Source organism: Meles meles, chromosome 11 (assembly GCF_922984935.1).
Source record: "Meles meles chromosome 11, mMelMel3.1 paternal haplotype, whole genome shotgun sequence".
Classification (NCBI taxonomy): Eukaryota; Metazoa; Chordata; class Mammalia; order Carnivora; family Mustelidae; genus Meles; species Meles meles.
The window spans coordinates 15,190,160-15,208,385 of NC_060076.1; the positions used below are offsets into that span (position 1 = coordinate 15,190,160).

Here is an 18,226-nt window from a genome sequence, read left to right on the forward strand (position 1 = left end):
ATTAGCAAATGACAGGGTCGGTAATGGAATCCCTGATTCCAAATCCAGTGCCTGTAAGAGCTTCTGGAACTTTATTAATTCTTCTTTACCCCCGAGGCCTCAGTTCCCTCATCTGATAATTGAGAGGACATGTTTGTGGTTTTGATATTTGAATTCATTTAAATGTTTCACAGAGAAAGCCTTTGATCAGACAAAATCATACCTTGGAGCCGCTGTGCACCCCAGGTGAAAGCTGAGCCATACTGAGCCGTGTTGGAAAACCGCTGGTTTTCATGAACTCAGCCCCCAGCCAGCATGTGGAGCCCACGATGCACAAGCAAGCCCGCTTTCCTGCAGCTTGAATGGAGCTGGGGCCGCCCTAGGAACCTGCACCCATCTGTCCATTTAAAAAGTCCCAGGGATTCAGAGCAGAGAGGCTCGTGATGGAAATGTTGATGACCATTATTTGGCCTCAAACGAAAGAAGCATTTGATAAAATGTTTTTGCAGAGATTCCGCCGATTGCTAAAAAGCAGAGGGGAACGTTGGCTGTGTGCAACGCAGGAAAGGTCCTTAGTATCTAATCTTATTCCCAAGGAAGAGAAACCACTTTCAGTGGGTTGGCTGGGGGGTGGGTCAGGAGACACAGATGAGAAGTCGCAGAGTAGTTGAATAGGCCACAGAAATGATTTCCGTGGCACACTTTCTCTCCACAAGAACACACACGCACTCCAGATATCCTGTACTAATCCATTTGGAATGGTTTTATTTTACGCATTAAGACAAGCCCACCCATCTCCACATGTGTATGTGGCTTGTGTGTGTGGATTTTCCTCCTTTTCATTTCAGGCAATGGCCTTAATGCCCCAGCCAACCAGGCACTTTGGAGGGATTAATGACCAGCCAAAAGGGAAAAGCCAATGATTCCTTCATGGCCAGAGTGCTGGTGGTCAGATAGAACCAATCTAGTTTACACACCCAAAAAGGGGTCTGTCTACACCTCCTTTACTGGGAGGGAACCATTCTACTTTGAGTCAAGAAAATCAAATCATTTTAATTTTTTAAATTATATACCCCTATCTGACCCAGATTCAGGTTCATTGAAATGACTGTTATGTCCTTCGAGGTTAACATAGCCTTCCACAGGAGGGCGGCATATCTTCCACGGGGGCAGCCAAAGAGCACAGAGTCCTTCAGGCCAGCCCCCTCCTTCCAGTCGGACACTGCCACACACCCCTGAACACTTCCTGTACGTCGAGAACTGTTGAGACAGAGATAGTCTGATGTCACTCTCTCCAGATTTGCATGGGGTGCCGGGATACCTGTTTGACAGATGGGGAAACTGAGGTATTGAAAGCATGATGGTCGTACAGCTGCCGAGGGAACGAGATGTGGTTTGGTCTCCGACATGTCCGACTGTCAGTAATGACATGCCGGAAGTTTGGTGGGAGTCCGAGATTCCTGTTCTGAGCACCTTTTATTTACTTGTTTTTCTCCCAATCCACCGGTCCTCCTTACGTGTCGAGAGTAAGTGAATAGTGCTGAGGAAGGGCATACAATTCAGAGCCTGGCCAGAGTTCTAACTCTACCATTTACTGGCTGTGTGACCTTGGGGATTTAACTGACTTCTCTGTGTCCTAGTTTCTGTAAAAGGAGGCACTGAAAGTACCCACAGCATAGGTTTACTGTAAAATCACTTATATGGGTTAGGTGTTTCAGACTGAGCATGGTGCTTATAGAAAGCTATGTAGGCATTTTTAAAAATAAAATGAATGCCTAATGGATCTGAAATTTCCTTGTAGGTTTTATAATGTGAAGTGAAAGTTCTAAGCTGCAAAGATAGAGAGATAGATAGAGAGATAGATATAGATCCCTAAGCATTTAGCTTTTTTTTCCCCTGTAATATGATCAACCTCTTAATATTTTCCCCAATAGTGGGGGGTAGGGATGGCAGGGGTGAATATTATATTAAAAAAACTGCTCAGATTTGAGTCCTGCTTCTTGTCACTTGCAGGCTGTTCTACCTTCAGAAAATCGTTTCCCCACTCCGGGCCTCAGTTTCCCTCTGTGCAGAACCAGAAAACTAGCCTAGGGAGTCTCTGAGGCCCTGTCAAGTTGTAGCAAACACTGAAACTCTGAAACACAGACCCCACACACCCTGAGGCAGAAAACTTACCCCAGAGACAAAAGATTTGCCCCATCTCTTAAGCTGGGGTGTCCCCAAAATGGGACGTGACGTGAACGAGTACACAGGCAACCTCCAGCAGGATTGGATCACACAGTGGGGAGCCTGACCCATCTCCATTCTCCCTCCGCCCTGTGGATGACACCAAAGAGAACTTTCGAGTTGGTGCTAATGTAGTTTAACACCTATCTACCACTCATGACCTTCCTGTGCGTCTCAGCGAGAGCATGTGCAGGGGTTCAAGCATTTAGCCAGCAAGAGTATCGGCCCAAGGTCTGTTAAAACGGTTTTTGTCAAATTTGTGTTTCCCACTTTATTCTTTTTAACTTTATTATTATTATTTTTTATTATGTTCAATTAGTCCGGCTTTATCGCTCCCATTCTATTGAGAGCACGTGATGGAGGTTTTCCAATGCAAAAAAAAAAATAAAGTGGTTTAATTGATTTGAAAAAAAAATAAGTAACTAGAAGGACAAATGAGATGTGACTATCATTATCAAGCTGATGACCAAAGTCTGGGCAACCCTTTTTTCCATGGGGACCCACTCCCTTGTGAGCAAAGGAAAAGGACCTTCCGTGAAGGTGGAGAGGCCCTTGCATGGCGTGGTCAGAACAGAGAGGGCTGGAGCAACAGCAGCATTCCTGGGCCCCAGAGGAGGGAGTTTTATTTGCAAGCCTGCTGTGTTCATAGGTGGGACTAAGCGTTGGAGGCAACCTCAGAGGGGAAGTGCCCGGCACTCAGCATTTCTTGGCCTCTGTCTCTTGCTAGATGAGTTTAAATCCTTCATGAAGCGTCTCCCCAGCAACCACTTCCTGACCATCGGGAGTATCCATCAGCATTGGGGCAATGACTGGGACCTGCAGAACCGGTACAAGCTCCTGCAGAGCGCCACTGAGGCCCAGAGGCAGAAGATCCAGCGCACAGCCCGCAAGCTCTTCGGCCTCAGCGTCCGCTGCCGTCACAATCCCAACCACCAGCTGCCTCGGGAGAGGTAAGTGTGGCGTCCGCCTGCCCCATCTGCAGGCTCAGACCGGGGGCTAGCTTCCTCCTGTCCCCACATCCCCCGCCGGGAATGCCAAGCGGGAGATGCCCTTACAGGTGGCCAGCTAGGCATTGCATGACCCAGACCAGCTGTTTCCTGGATCCTCTCTGACTTCGCTGCTACTGATTGGGCTCTCCTTGGATTTCTCACTGTTTTCTAAATGTGCCCCAAACTTCCAGCCTCTGCATCCGGTCTGATCCCTCAGACTGTGGAAGGGAACCGACAAGAGCCCTGTTTGCTAGGTGACATTCTTCTGGGAGCTCACAGTGTATTATCTATTTAACTTTAAAATTACTTGACAAAGCAGATTTGAGCATCCCTATCTTCCATGGTGAAGAAACTGGTTAACTAATGGGTCAGCTACCTGTGGAGGGCCTTTCATGGGGGGCTGGAGTCAGTAGAGCAAACAAGGCACAGCCCAGGAACCATTTAAGGAGGCCCTCCCTGGCTGGGTCATGGGAGTGCAAGGTTCTCACCTGAGAGTGAGAGCCTCCTTAAATGCCTGGATGTCTCCCTTGCCTCCCTCTGGGCTGACAAGACCAAGCTCCCCTGTCTTTCTTCCCAGATCTCCGGGTTTATTTACGGTCTCTGGAACCCAACAGGAAGGAGTCCAGATTCAAACCCAGGCCTTTCAGACTCCGTTTTCGCAGGGCATGTATGGGCTGTCTCTGGGCCTTTCCTCTCGCAGCCCCACAAAGGGGTCACCAGCCCGCAGAAGGCCGGCGAGGGGGCCCCACACTCCGCCTCAGCCAGCACGGCTGTGCCTTTATTCATTCCACACGTGGGGGTTTTGGGTTCAACTTTATTCAGAGAGAAGAGGTCCACTCCGTAAAAGAGTAAGGCTAAGGGGCGCTAGGTGGCTCGGTCAGTTAAGCGGCTGACTACTGGTTTCACCTCAGGTCCTGACTCCTGGCTCCTGAGATAAAGGCCTGGGTTGGGCTTTGCCCTCAGCAGGAGTCTCTCCCTCTGCCCCTTCCCCTGCTCGCTCTTTTTCTCTCAAATAAATAAACATCTAAAAAAATAAACGCAAGAGTAAGGCGAAGTCACATTTCCTTAACGAGTTCACTGTCAGCCACATGTTCATACATACGGTTGTTAATGCCCCTTGTGCAGATCGAAGGACAAGCGCAGAGAGGTCGAGTGACGGGTCCAGAGCTGCAGCGCACATCAGCAGTCCCCAGCTGGAGACGACTCCGTCTCCACGGAACAGTTAGAAAGGTCGGAAGACGTTTCTGTCTTCAGGAATTTTGTGTTCGGGAATGTAATGAATGTGGGCATGCTCCCGCACAAGGACAGTCCCCGCAACAAAGACTTACCTTCTCCAAGAAGTCGGGGTGCTGAGGTTTGGCAGCCCTGCCAGAAGAGGAAGAGACCAGATTCCCCGGTTCCCTGATTCTAGATACTGTGCTCTTCATCATCCTGCTCTACAGGCACTCAGAGGTTAAAGACCACTATGCTCTCTTAAGCATCTCACTCCTCCCAGCCACCTCTGTGCACCTGCTTGTTTTCCTCTTATTTGTTCAGACCCAGATCAAATGCTACCTCCTCCATGGAGTCTGTCCTGATTGCACCAGCCAATACAGAAGGCTCCTAATTTTGAGTCCACGTTACTTTTTTTTTTTTTAAGATTTATTTATTTATTTATTTGATGGACAGAGATCACAAGTAGGCAAAGAGGCAGGCAGGGGGTGGGGGAAGCAGGCTTCCCACTGAGCAGAGAGCCTGATGCAGGGCTCGATCCCAGGACCCTGAGATCATGACCTGAGCTGAAGGCAGAGGCTTTAATCCGCTGAGCCACCCAGGCACCCCAAGTCCACATTACTTTAAAAACCCCTGCCAGTCTTCCTTACTTCTCCACTATGAAATCTCCGTATACACTTGTCTGCGCTCATCTTTGTTTTTCCCATTCCTTCCAACTCTGAACCCATCACTTAGCACGAGTTTGGGATCATTTACTTTATGAACCAAATAGAATTTGCTGTGCCCGTTGCTCACGTGTTGTAGTGCCTCAAGAGCGGGGAACTAGGAAAGGGCTCCAGTCACAAAATGGCTTCCTCGTCACCTGCAGCCGGTGCCCAAATCGCCATCGTGAGCGAGGGCCTAACGGAGATTTCATCTAGGCTTCTGTCATGTGACCCGCCTCGGGCATGGTGGAGGGGCGGTCAGAGTTGAGCACAGTAAACCATGCTGTGAAGGATATCGTTCAGAGGAAGGGTTCTGGTAGCAATCACGAAAAGCTCCATGTATACATAAAATTAGCTTGGCAGGACTGTCGTAGAAAAGTGCCACAGACTGAGTGGCTTAGACACCAGAAATTTATTTTCTCATCATTCTGGAGGCCGGACGTCTGGGACTGATGTGTCAGCAGAGCTGGTTTCTTCTCCGTCCTCTCTCTCTGGTTCTACATGGCCACCTTCTCCCTGCGGCCTCACGTGGCATTCCCTCTGTGCATCTCGGTGTCCCAGTCTCTTCTTAGAAGGACACTAGTCCTACTGGGTTGAGGCTCCCCTCAATGACCTAATTTTAACTTAGTGACATCTTCAAAGTCCCTTTCTCTCTGCCAAGAGTGAAGCGGAGGAAAGGGAGGAACCCCCCACAGAATCAGGGGTCTAGATCGAGATCCTGCCTTCCCATCAGCGAGCTGTGTGACCTTCAGCCAGTCACTTTCCTGTTCCAAGTGCAGATGCCCGAATCTCTTCCCACGTGAGCTATCAGGCCAGAAATGTCCCTCCGCCACCGGCACCTTCAAACACAGCTCGCAGTGTTGCCGTGTCTCCTCCCGAGATGAGAAAACTTGCCCTAATCACAGCATCCCTCCTCTACTCACCTGGAGAGGATGTCTAGAATTCCACCTGGGCAAGTCAGTCAATTATGTTCATTTAACAACTATTGAATGCCGGGTACTGGGGGGTGCCAGGTACGGGAACTCGGCACCGCGTGGATTCCTCTGAAGCCTTCCCAGGAGAGCTGAACCTCCTTGCTGCTGTGAGCGGCTTCCTGACATCCGAATTGGAGCCTTTAATGAGTGTTTCTCACACCAGCAGGCAGGGCACCTCCCTGCCACGGAGCGGTGTCAGACAAAGGTGCTAACACAGGGGACCTTGGGCCACCTGAGCTGAGCGAGCTGAAGTTTGCAAATGAGGCCACTGCTCTGCTGTAATTAGTCCGTGAGCCCAGTTCCAGGGGAGAGGAGTCCACCAAGCAGATGCCATCGCTCCCATGTGTCCGGGATGCTTGCATGCATCACAGGGGGTGATGCTGTTGAGACAGGGGTGGGAGAGGGACAGGGCACAGGGCTTTAACCCCACATGGACTGGGGTCCACATCATGGCTCCATCATTCACCATGAGGCTCTCTGGAAGTCCCTGCACCTCCCTGACAACAAGGGTTAATAACACTTGCCTTCGGATTCAATATGAGGACGAAGATCGAACAATTTTTAAAAACCTATAAAATGCCTTGCTCCATTAAGAGAGGGGTCGGGGGTAGATAAAGAGAGTGCGATCACTTTACATATGTTTTCTAAAGGCCAGGAACTCTTCAAAGCACCTTAGGTGAATTAGCTCATTTCCTCCTCGATGCAACCTTGGGAAGTAGGCATTTTTGCTACCTTACTAGGTCTATTTTACAGGTAAAGGAATTGAGGCACAGAGAGTTTAATAATATACACAAGGTCAACAAATGTTAATTATTTTAATGTTACTTCAAAGAGATGTTTACCTGTAAAATTAAGTGGTAGGTCAAGTCTAGATAATTGGGGCTTAGTTTTAAGGTATCCTGGAACCTTCACATGGGGCTGGAGAGCAAAAGGGGCATTCTGGTGATCCCTTACTGCCAATAGACTCACCCCAGGATTTAGTGGCTCAAAACAACACTTTGTTATCAACTCTCAGGATTCTGTAGGTTCACAGGGGCACAGCTGGGGGTCTCTGAAGTCGGCTGGGACCGGGCTACTCTGAGGGCTTGACTGGACTGGACATCCGAGATGACTCACGCCCACAGCTGGCAGGCTGCTGGGAGTTCAGCTGAGGCTGCCGGGCAGACTGCCTACACGTGCCCTGTCCATGTGGCCCAGGCTTCTGGCAGCACGACAGCATCTTCAGACCAAAAGGAAGCTGTATGACTTCTTATGTCTTAGCTCTGGATGTCAGACGGAGTCCCTTCCGCCATATTCTATGGGCCAAAGTCCAGCCTGGATTCAAGGGAGTGAATATTGGGGGGTGTGGGTCTTTGGGGGCAGAGGGAATCTTTTTTGGAGATAAACTGAGTATAAATAGAGCTAGAGGTGACCATCTTATTTGTAGGGCAAATAAGATTGATTATAAAACCATAACAGCCTCTTACTGAGCAACTATTACAGGAAGCAGGAGAGCTGGCTAAGTATAAAGATTCTAGAGTCAGACTGCCTGGGTTCAAAGCCCACGCTAGTCAGCTGCTTACCCTGCAACCCTGGGGAAGTTAGCACCAGCTTTGAGCCTCAGTTTTCTCATGTGTAAAAGGGGGCTAGTAAGAGCGCCAACCTCCTAAGGCTGTTTTGAAGGTTAGATGTTTTTAACCCACATAAAATGCTTAGAACACTATCTGGCACGTGGAAAACATACAATACATACCAGCTATTTTCCTTAAAGTTTTTACGAGGCACTGATTAATTTGCGTGTAAGTTACTTAGCCCGTGGTAATACTTACTAAGTCTAAGTGTTGGGAATGATGACATATTATATATAAAATATGTCATCTAGTCCTCATACTATCTCTACAAATTTGATGCCATTGGATTTGACTTATAGATGCGGAAACTGATGAGGCAGAGATGTAATTAACTTGCACGAGGTCACAGGGCAGGTAAGTGGCAAGATCGGGATTGTCTTGCTGTCTCATTGGTTGTCTCGCTGGTCAAGGGCCATGTGGAGGTCCTGAGCGGTGTGCAGCAGCAAAGGGAGGCAGCTGTGCTTGGTTAGGGCACCGTGGCTTAAGTGTATGATGATGCCGAAGGCAGGGTTAGCTCATTAAGGTCGTGGGGATGGTGATGGATTGAGATTAGAATTTCATAGCCTGGAACGTAGTGTGCTGAGATTTAGGAAATGGCCCCAGCTATGGAACCCTGAATCATCAACTCTGGGGCCCAGGCAACTTTATCTGGCAGCAGTAAATCATTCCTTTTTATGAGTAGGGAAGTTAAGGCACAGAGATGTTAATGGACTTGCTGAAAATCACACCGCGGGTAAGAGGCAGGATTCAAACCCTGGCAGTCCTTTCCCATAAGCTCTAGGCTCTCCTACCTGTTGCCAAAGGTGATGATCCAGGATGTTCAGATCCCTTGCCTACATACAAACTGCATGGTTGCTGGAAATCACCCCACTGTCCTTGCAAAGAAGAAGGAGGACAGAGAGATGTCAAGAGAGAGGGAGAAAAGGGGGACAGGGAGAGGAAGGTAGGAAGGAAAGGAGGGAAGAAGGGAGAAGAGCAAGAATAAAGCAGCAGAAAATCAGTTTGGTCAGTGCTGAACTCAGCAGGCGTCTATGCAATTCCATCAATGTTGACTGACCACCTGGCCTCCCAGCCCAACACCAAATACTGGAAGACACTAAAAGAAACAAGCAACAGGGCATTTGTCCTCGAAACATTATTTAGCGGCAGGGTGTGCTTTTTGAAAAGGACACAGCTTTGAACCACGGGACCTGAGTTCGGGTCGAGGCTCTGCCCTTGTGGGCCTGTATGGGCCATAGTATGCCTGTATGGGCATGTATAGAGCAAGTTAAATCCATAATGGGTCGGTAGCAGGGGCTCCAGAAGACACCAAGTGTAAAAACGTGTGCCTTGCGGGGGCAGGTGTGAGCTGAGTAGTGAACGGTGACACCTCACCTTTCACCAGGGCTGTTTTACCCATGTTCTTTATGGGAAGTCTGAACTAGAGCTCACTTGTGAAAATAACGGCATCTTTTCTCCTTCAACAATTTGAAGACGACTGGACTCCGTTACCTTGAGGTCTTGCCCAAGTGGAGGAGAAATATCACTCAGAGAGATTGAGAGAACCACAGTTCAACTCCAGAATGTTGATTTAAGTTCAGTAATTAAGTCCTAGTCAGTTTTAATGAGTAGCCTGTAGTTCAAACTAAGGTCTTTTGCCCCAAATTACAATGGCCTTTTTTTTTTTTTTAAGATTTTACCTATTTATTTGACAGAGCAAGAGAAAGCAAGCAGGGGTAGCAGGAGAGGGAGAGGGAAAAGCAGGCTCCCCACTGAACAGGGAGTCCAATGTGGGCTCGGACCCAGGACGCCTAGGACACGACCTTAGCCAAAGGCAGAGGCTTAGCTGACTGAGCTACCCAGGTGCCCCTCCAATGGCCTTTTAACTGTGTCTTCCAGAATCTATTGTACCCACTTTCCAGTCTATGTTCCATGAGAATGATTGAATGTCATTGAATGATTGAATGTCAGAATGATTATATAATAAGCAAATTCCATCTCGTGGCACCCGTGCTTAAAGCCTTTGGTAACTAATCTCTGCTCTTAGGAGGAAGAGCAAAATCTCAAGTTGACCTACAGGTCTGCCACGATCTGACCCCTGTCTACCTCCTGGCTCTCTGTCGTGTGCCTCTTCGTGGCTGACATGGCTGTAACCCCGCTAATCTTTCATTTCCCTCAATGCATATGCTTCTCCCACTCTGTAGGGCTTCACAGAGGCTCTTCCCTCTATCTGGAATGTTCTCTCCTTTTCCTCCACGGCAGTAGCTGTGTTCCTTACACTGTGAGGGTGTCAGGAGCTGTTTGACATGCTTTCCTAACATCCTGACTTCCCAAACAAAACCCCAAACCTCGGTTTACAATAATACCTTTGCTTATCTATTTATTAACACTTATCCGTCTTATGAGACTGTCATAACAGACAAGTGTTTGAACCCACATTCTTGACCACTTTAACACCCTCATTTCCTGGCATGGGAATCAGCACACAGTAGCTATTCAAAAAACGTTGTTTGCTGAATGGACAAATAAATTATTTTCTACTTGGAATGGGGTCCCAAAGGCATGGCGACATAATATTTTACAATGGTGTCCCGTTTCCATATAAGTAATATAAGGATTTTTCCACATATACTGGGTAGGGTTAGATTGTCTTCCTCATTCATAAGTGAGGAAACTGAGGCCGGAAGGGGTGACGTGACTTGTCTCAGGTCACCCGGGGGATTCGTGAACACACCAGGATTAAAACTGAAGCTCTCAGACTGACAGTCCCCGCACTGTGGTCAGATGGAAACTGCAGATGGAGATTGTCTTCAGCTGACCTGGATCCAAATCCTGAAAGTATTTCTTGCTTCATATGAGACTTTGTGAAATGTACCCTATTGAAGAAAAAGAGAAAAAAGAAACAAAGAAACAAAAGGGGGACAAAAATAGGCACATCCCAGAGTCTATGAAATTCACTGAGATGAAGAAAAGTCCCTAACACGGAGTGGGTAGTTCATGTCAGTGTGATTCGGTGCTTCTTTGCTGCGTGCTGTCACCTGATTTGTGCAGAGGTTAGAGTGTTGTAAGGCAAAGCAGATCCACGGCTTTAACTTGAGGGCGGGCGGTATAATTATTGGCATTTTCCGATGACTCTTGGTCTTTGGTTTATTTTTACTTCTCGGATTCACATGGCCTTGACCCAGCAGTCCGGGCCTTCGCCAAGCACAATGTAATTATGCATTGTTGAGATGAAAATCTCTTGGGGGCGCCCACCTCAGGCTCCAATCCTGGGGCCATAGCTTCTGAACCCATGTCAGCTTTTAACGTATTTCCTGCTCCACACGGTGTTTAATTGGTGTCTATGGAAAGATTCTGGTGACCAAGATAATCGTTAGCCTTATTATGATGACCCTCAGTCTCCACACTGGTTTTGATTCTTCTCTCTGAACCCTATAGTTACTTGCCTGGGGATTTAATCTCCATAGACTCCTGCAGTGGGGCAGAGGGATAGGACTTCTTATATTTTATTGAACTGAAGTCAGGTTTAGTTTATTAGACTGACAGTGTCTGCTCTGCTACTTATGACATGTGTGACCTCCACAAATCTCTAAACGTACCCGAGTCCTCTGTTTCCTCATCTGTACACTCAGGATAATAAGAATAGCTACCTGTAGAGTTGACATCCCAGTCAATTTATAAGATATATGTGAAAACCCTTGGTAACTTATAAAGAAATGTGCAGGTACAGTATTAATATAATCAGGAGCACCGGGGTAGTGAACTCTAGATATTTGGTGAGGACACTATTTCCGCCTTCAAGAAATAGATGTTTCCCCTGGAGGAGACAAAGCGTGAGCTCGACCACATGTGACAATATGGTAGAGAGGCAGTGGGATTTAAGATACCTAAGACTTCACACTCTGGAGTCTGATAGGCCAAGAAGAAGGTACATTAGCTAACAATGTAAACTTGGCCCCGTGCTAAAGTATCTGAGCTTCACTTTTCTAATTGGTATGGGTGAGATAAAAATAATACCTAATGTTGAAAAATCAGTAAAAGAACACGTATGCCACTTTTAGCAGATAGTAAGGTGTCAAAGCCCACGGCTCCTTATCAGACAAAATTAGAGACAAATAATTTGTCAGTTAATTGCAAAAGTTAAGTTAAAAATAGGGGATCCTAAAATGTATATACATGCCGCACATATCTAAACACATTTTATTTTAACTTAAAATATATACATGCATATTCCTTGGCCAGCCTTTTGAAGCAGGGCCAGAATCTTTTTTGAGGGTGCTGGTATATTCTGTTTGACATTTTACTGGCTTTCTTGCATAAACCGCACCCGTCATTGTATATCATTTCCAACTTTTGTTTATTCAAAGTAGAGCAACCATTCAAGGACTCTTAGGAAACAATCTAAACAATTGCAGATTTTCACATCCCCTCCTAATCATTTTCAGGTACTTCCCCTTTATTTCAATCGATGGCATTTTTTTCCCCCAGCAAATGTCCTTCTAGAATTTGTTCATAGAATTCAAATTAGTTTCCACAGAAAAGACCGCTCATATTTAATCGATTTATTTGGCGTTGGCTTCCATGGTATAATCATGGCAAATACAACATTTGGGAAGAAGCGCGCTTGTTACTTGGAGGGAACAGAGGCATGCGGGCTTTGTGGGCGCAGAACCAGCCAGTCGTGCGTATTCCGTGAGCATCACGCATTTATCTGGTGGAAGGGAGACTGTCAGCTGTGTGGCCAGTCACTCGCGTGAAGGTCAATTACACGAGTTTGTCCTGAGACAGAAGCTCTTACTCCTACTAACTTGCCCCTGTGAGTGGAACAACTTGCTCAAGGTCATACAGTAAGAGAAATTAAATAATGATGATAATAGTTCACATATATATCAAGCACATTTTTAAATTTTATTAAAGATTTCTATTTATTTATTTGGCAGAGATAGAGAGAGATCACAAGTAGGCAGAGAGGCAGGCAGAGAGCCCAATGCGGGACTTGATCCGAGGACCCTGAGATCATGAGCTGAAGGCAGAGGCTTAACCCACTGAGCCACCCAGGCGCCCCACAGGCACGTTTTTGTTTTTTTTTTTAAAGACGAGACCCTTGTGAGGATGGACCGGAATGGGTGCAGGTGCAGGGTTTTCTTTTTAAATTTTTAATTTTTTTTTTTCTTTTTTACAGAGAGAGAGAGAGATCACAAGTAGGCAGAGCAGCAGCCAGAGAGGGGAGGAAGCAGGCTCCCCGCCAAGCAGAGAGCCCGATACGGGGCTCGATCCCAGGACCCCGAGATCATGACCTGAGCTGAAGGCAGAGGCTTAACCCACTGAGCCACCCAGGCGCCCCACAGGCACGTTTTTAAGTGCCTTATGTATATTTACTCATTGCATCCTTACAACAAGCCTATACAAGAGATTCCGTTATGGTTCCTATTGTAAAAATAGGTTGGGGGCCAGTAGAGGTAAGAAGGGAGAGAAATACATTCCTACTGGGTAAGACTGGAGAATCCCCTCGCCTCTTTGCCTGTGCTAATCTATTCATCCTCTAACTTTCAGATCAAACCCCCATTTCTCAGGGATGATTTCCCAGACACGTGGGACCAGTTTGCAAAGTCCTACGGGGTATCTTTACTACATCCCTCATGGCAGTTTTTTCCAACACTTGGCACATTTGCAATTGTGTTTCATCCCAGACTTCCCCGTCTTGACCACAGATTCCATGATGGCAGCAGCCCGCGTATCCCCCCAGCTCACAGTGACAGATCAAGTTGCCCCGCCCACAGTGATACAGTGTTTGCTGAGGGAGTTTTTGAGATGGAAGTTGAGGGATGATGATGCTTTGCACTTGGGATGGAGAGAATGGTTTTCTATTCCAGAAAACGGCATATCAAGAATTGACTGTAAAATTAATTCAATCTAGAGTGGGAAATCACAAAACAGGAAAAAAAAAAAAAAAGAACATGAGTGCATGGGCTTAGAACCCAGTAGTCTGGCATTAAATCCTGGGGTGAGCTGTGTGCTCAGTGTTTTCTGGTCCTGAGTGCCATCACCTGTAAAATGAGGATAATAACGGGGCATTCCCCATCAAGTCATTGTGAAGATTACCTAAGATATATAGGCAGTGTTCTTAGCATATAGTATGTGGTCCATAAACATTAACTCTTTATGTATTTTTCTTCTTAAGATTAGATTTTCTTGTTAAGATTAGACACATATGTTGAGATGATACTATGGAGGAATTGAATACCTAACTATGGAGTTTGTATATTATCATTTAGCTGATGAGTAGCTATTGGAAGAAAAAAAAATTAGAAGGATTGTTCTGGTTTAGTAAAAGTTTCTGCTAGCCATTTGAAATACGAGCTAGAGAATCAATGGACTTTCTCTCCCAGGTGTAAAAGGATTCACTGTTTCTTCCCTGTGTTGACGTGAGCTTGACCACTGAACTGTGGATCACAGCAGTGGCTCTCAAACAGGAGTGGCCATTCTGACCACCTAGAGGGTTTTTCGAAAGATAGATTGCTGGGCCTCACACACAGAGTTTCTGATTCAGCAGGTGTGGGCTGGTTCCTAGGTCCCAGACGATACTGAGGTTGCTGGTCTGGGGGCTACACTAACCTTGGATTAGAATATTCCCCTCACTGCTATAAATACAGTGTCCCTTCACTCAGTAGAAACTAAGCAAAAATGAATTCCCCTAAGTGAATCCTATAGGATATTGCGATGGGGCAGGGGGAGATGAAGTGATGTCTTTGATTGAAAAAGTTTAGGAAATGTTGACTTAAAAAAGAAAAAAAACCCTCAATAAAGATGGGGTCCTATGAATATAGTTTCTCAAACTTATTTGGCCATAGAACCCTTTCTTGAAGTTTCTCAAGAGATTGGGTTCCTCAGTACCCAGCCTTAGAAAAGAGTTCTTTACACCAGACGAAGAGGCAGTGACCCGGATTATTTGGTGTGATACCACAAGTATCCCTCCCGTCAACAGATTCTCATCCTTTAGCTTGTCTTCTTTGCCTTGAGTTTCTAACACCTGCTGAAGCAGATGCTAATGACTTCGCATCCCAGCAGGGGCCGCTCCTGCCGGGCGGTGGCACAACCACCAGCCAGCAGCAGCCAACGTAACAGCAGGAAGGTACTCGGTTTCTGCTGTAATTAGAGAATAAATTTACCCCATTAGGCCTGGGGACATTCCTCACCTTTCAAAGTAAACTAAGACAAATATTTTAGGTACAGGTTATTTTACTTTGCAGAGGTCTTTCCCATCAATGATTTGATCCTTCCATTCACATGATAACCTGTCGGGGAGCTACAGCAAGGATTAGTCTCCCCATTTACAGGTAAGAAAACTAAGGCTCCCAGAAAGTCATGCCTGGCCCAGCGTCTTGCGATACTACTACTTCTGTTGCCATCTTTGGCATAGTTCTTGGCTCTTGTCGAAGAATATTTACATTAATCTTTGTGCTGCATCTTCGTTTATTCATCCATTCGTTCCTTCATTCAACAAATGCATAGTGAGTGCTGACTAGCTGCTGGGAACTACGTGAAGGGTAATGGTGGAGGCAGAAAAAACCAGGGGCACTTTACCTTAGGAGTCTGAGGCTCAGGAAGGTAGATGACCTAACATTATTCCATCATAAAATGTTGTCATTGGCAGGGAATCTACATGATCAGCCAATGTCTTCCTGTCATTTTAGTAAAGAGTAAAACAAAACAAGTGGAGAAGTGTGTTGGCCAGAGAAGCTTGTATTAGTTGGGTATTGCTGTGTAACAAAGAACCACAGCTTTGCAGGCTTAAAATGAAGATATTTATTATGTCACAGTTTCCACAGGTCAGGAGTTTGGGCTTGGTATATCTGGATCTCTGGCTCATACCTCACAGGCAGCCATAAAGATGGGGAGGGTCTGGGCCAGAACCCACATCCCAGCTCATGCAGGTTGTGGGCAGAATTCGCTTCCTTGTGGTTGGAGGACTGAGGTCACCATTTCCTTGCTGGTTGTTAGTCAGTGTTTGCTCTTACCTCCCTGCATGTGGACTCCCCCAATCTTCAAAGGAACGAAGGTGCAATGGATCCTTCCTGTGCTTCAGATATCAGAGCTCTCGTTCTGCTGACAGTGAGAGAAAGCTTTCTGCCTGATTAGATTAGGCACACTGAGATAATTGATATTTTTTAGGTCAGCTGTGCCCAACAACAGACCACCATCACGGGAGAGATATCTTATTATTTTCACAGGTCCTGAAGATTAGTGCCTGGAATCTTGGGGAACGAGGGGACATATTTAGAATGCTGCCTAGTACAATAGCATAGGTTGGTAGTAATGGAATGGGCAAGAGGTGGTCTCAGTTCTCTTTGGGGCTGATGTTATACAGTAGTTTGCATATCTATTGCCTATATAATAAATTGACCCAAATAGAGGCTTAAAGCACCAACCATCGTATTATGTTCATGATCTACGAGGTCAGCAATTCATGCCCGAACTGGCTGAGCAATTCTGTTCCACACGGAGTTGACTTGAAGTCTCTCGTTGGTATTCATTCGGCAGCTGGCTTGGGCTGAAGCTTCCAAGAAAGCTTCACTCCCGTGTCTGGTGCCTTGGAAGACATAGCCAGAGACTGGACTCGGCTGTGCACCTCTCCCTCTGTCGGGTTTCTTCATGGGATCGTGGCCCTGGGGTTGTCAGATGGCTTGTAAGTGGTCTCAGCTCCAAGAGGGAGTTTTTCAAGAACAGGAGGTAGAAGCTGCAAGTCCCTTGAGATCAGAGTCTGTAAACAGGGTAAATTGCTTCTGCCTTCTTGCATTGGTCAAAAAAGTGGTCGAATCTGCCAAGATTTCAAGGGAAGGAAATACAGATCTGTCTCTGAGAGGATCTGTGAGCCACCCATCGTATGCAGTGACTTTTGTTTATTTATTTATTTATTTATTTATTTATTTATTTATTTTTTGCAGTGTAATAATTTTAGTAAAAAGGAGAGGTGCACCCTTCAGAGACCTTGTGAAGAAGCATTTTGTAATACTCAATTGCCCTTTGGAACTTTTGTCAATCATGATAGTTGTTAATGTATTTATCTTAATGTTCTGACCCCTTGCTACATGTTTCAACCAAGGTGCATGTTTTGTTACTGTTGTTTTGTTTTCTTGGAAGCTGGTTAACAGGAGAGAATGTTCCATAATATGATTTCATTATTTGGGCAATGTGCAGCATGGGTATTGGAAGTGGGGAGGAAGAGGATTCTGCCAGCTGCTGTGAGTTTCAGTTATGGAATAATTCCAGGTATTTGTTCTAGAATCAGGGAAACACAGGGAATAACCCCTGGCCCTACTGTGAGCCAGACCGAGCTCAATCTCCAGTGATTACCTGACCTCCATAAACACTTATTCAGACTAGTGGACCACGCTGACCTTTCTGTCTGCTGGAATTAGTAACCGTTCAGATCCAGTGTTCAGTAATCCTTGAGGAGTGTGAATATTTCCTTTTCCCCCGTGCATATGCACCCCAGGTGTGATGGTCCCTTTCTGCAGTGTATGAGGCTCTTCCGGGACGAATTCTGGCACTGAGAGTCCAGGTACTGCTTGTGTGACTTCAAGCAAGGCACATAACCTGCCTGGGCAGTTTCCCATGCACCCCGTCTGGTCTAAGCATCATTCAGCTCTGGGATTCTGAAAATCTCTCACTCTAAACCCACAGACAGCTCTCCCTGGAGTAAATTGCTACTTTGATAGTCCCCGACCTACTCATTTCTGTGTGTGTGTGTGTTTGTGGGGGGGAGGGTGGCAATTTGGTGACAAAGACCTATTGTGAGTGTGTATTAAACTGTCCTATTACAGAAGAGGTACAAACCCACAGATAACCTCAGGCTGGCTAAGAGCAGCTGCCTGTCAGTCACAGAAGCCTACAAGTGCCCTCCCAACCATGGGGCAATGAAGCTTTTAACTAAGAATGTCTTTGGCATTTCTTTTCTATTTATGAGGGTAGAAAGAAGGCAGTCTGTGAGGCAGAACCCCGCGGCAACCCAAAAGTGTAGGGTCTGGATGACAGGCCGGGAGATGCTTCGACCAGCTGGTTTCCCCAAGAGGGATGGGCAGGGTTCGTTCTAACCAACACTACGAGGCAGATCTCCACTCTGAGCCCTGTTTGTCATTCTGCAGTTGTAGCAAGTAGGGCAGTTGACTCACTCAGCTGATGTAAAGCAAGAAAATAAGCATCTTCAGACCCTTTCTGTTGTTTTTTTTTTTTCTTTCCTTTTTTTTCCCCCCTCCCTGGGGCTCAGAAGTGGCTTCCTGTTCAGAATAGAATCTAGAAGCTCAGAGGACTGAGTCAGAAATAGAACGAAGTTCTTACAGTATCCGTGCATAGCTCCTTCCTACCCCCCTTCAGAGCCACTTCCAGTTCACCTCCCCACGTCCGCCCTCCCACTTGGCCAGCGAGCTCACAATGGGCGAGTTATAATCCCGGCGATGTGACGACTCACTGGTGACCTGCGGCAAGTCACGTCCCCTCCCTGAGCTGAGTTGTTCCTATGTTAAAATGAGATGCAGGGCGCCTGGGTGGCTCAG

General features: G+C 46.5%; 1 protein-coding gene across 2 annotated transcripts in view; it reads left to right on the top strand.

Annotated features, from left to right (window-relative positions):
* BRINP1 (BMP/retinoic acid inducible neural specific 1) overlaps window positions 1-18,226 on the top strand; it is a 171,567-nt gene that overhangs the window by 143,445 nt on the left and 9,896 nt on the right. For both annotated transcript variants that reach the window (XM_046021693.1, XM_046021692.1), the window contains one exon: window positions 2,933-3,155. In XM_046021693.1, the coding sequence (XP_045877649.1) occupies window positions 2,933-3,155 (223 nt within the window). The remainder of the gene's footprint in view (window positions 1-2,932; window positions 3,156-18,226) is intronic.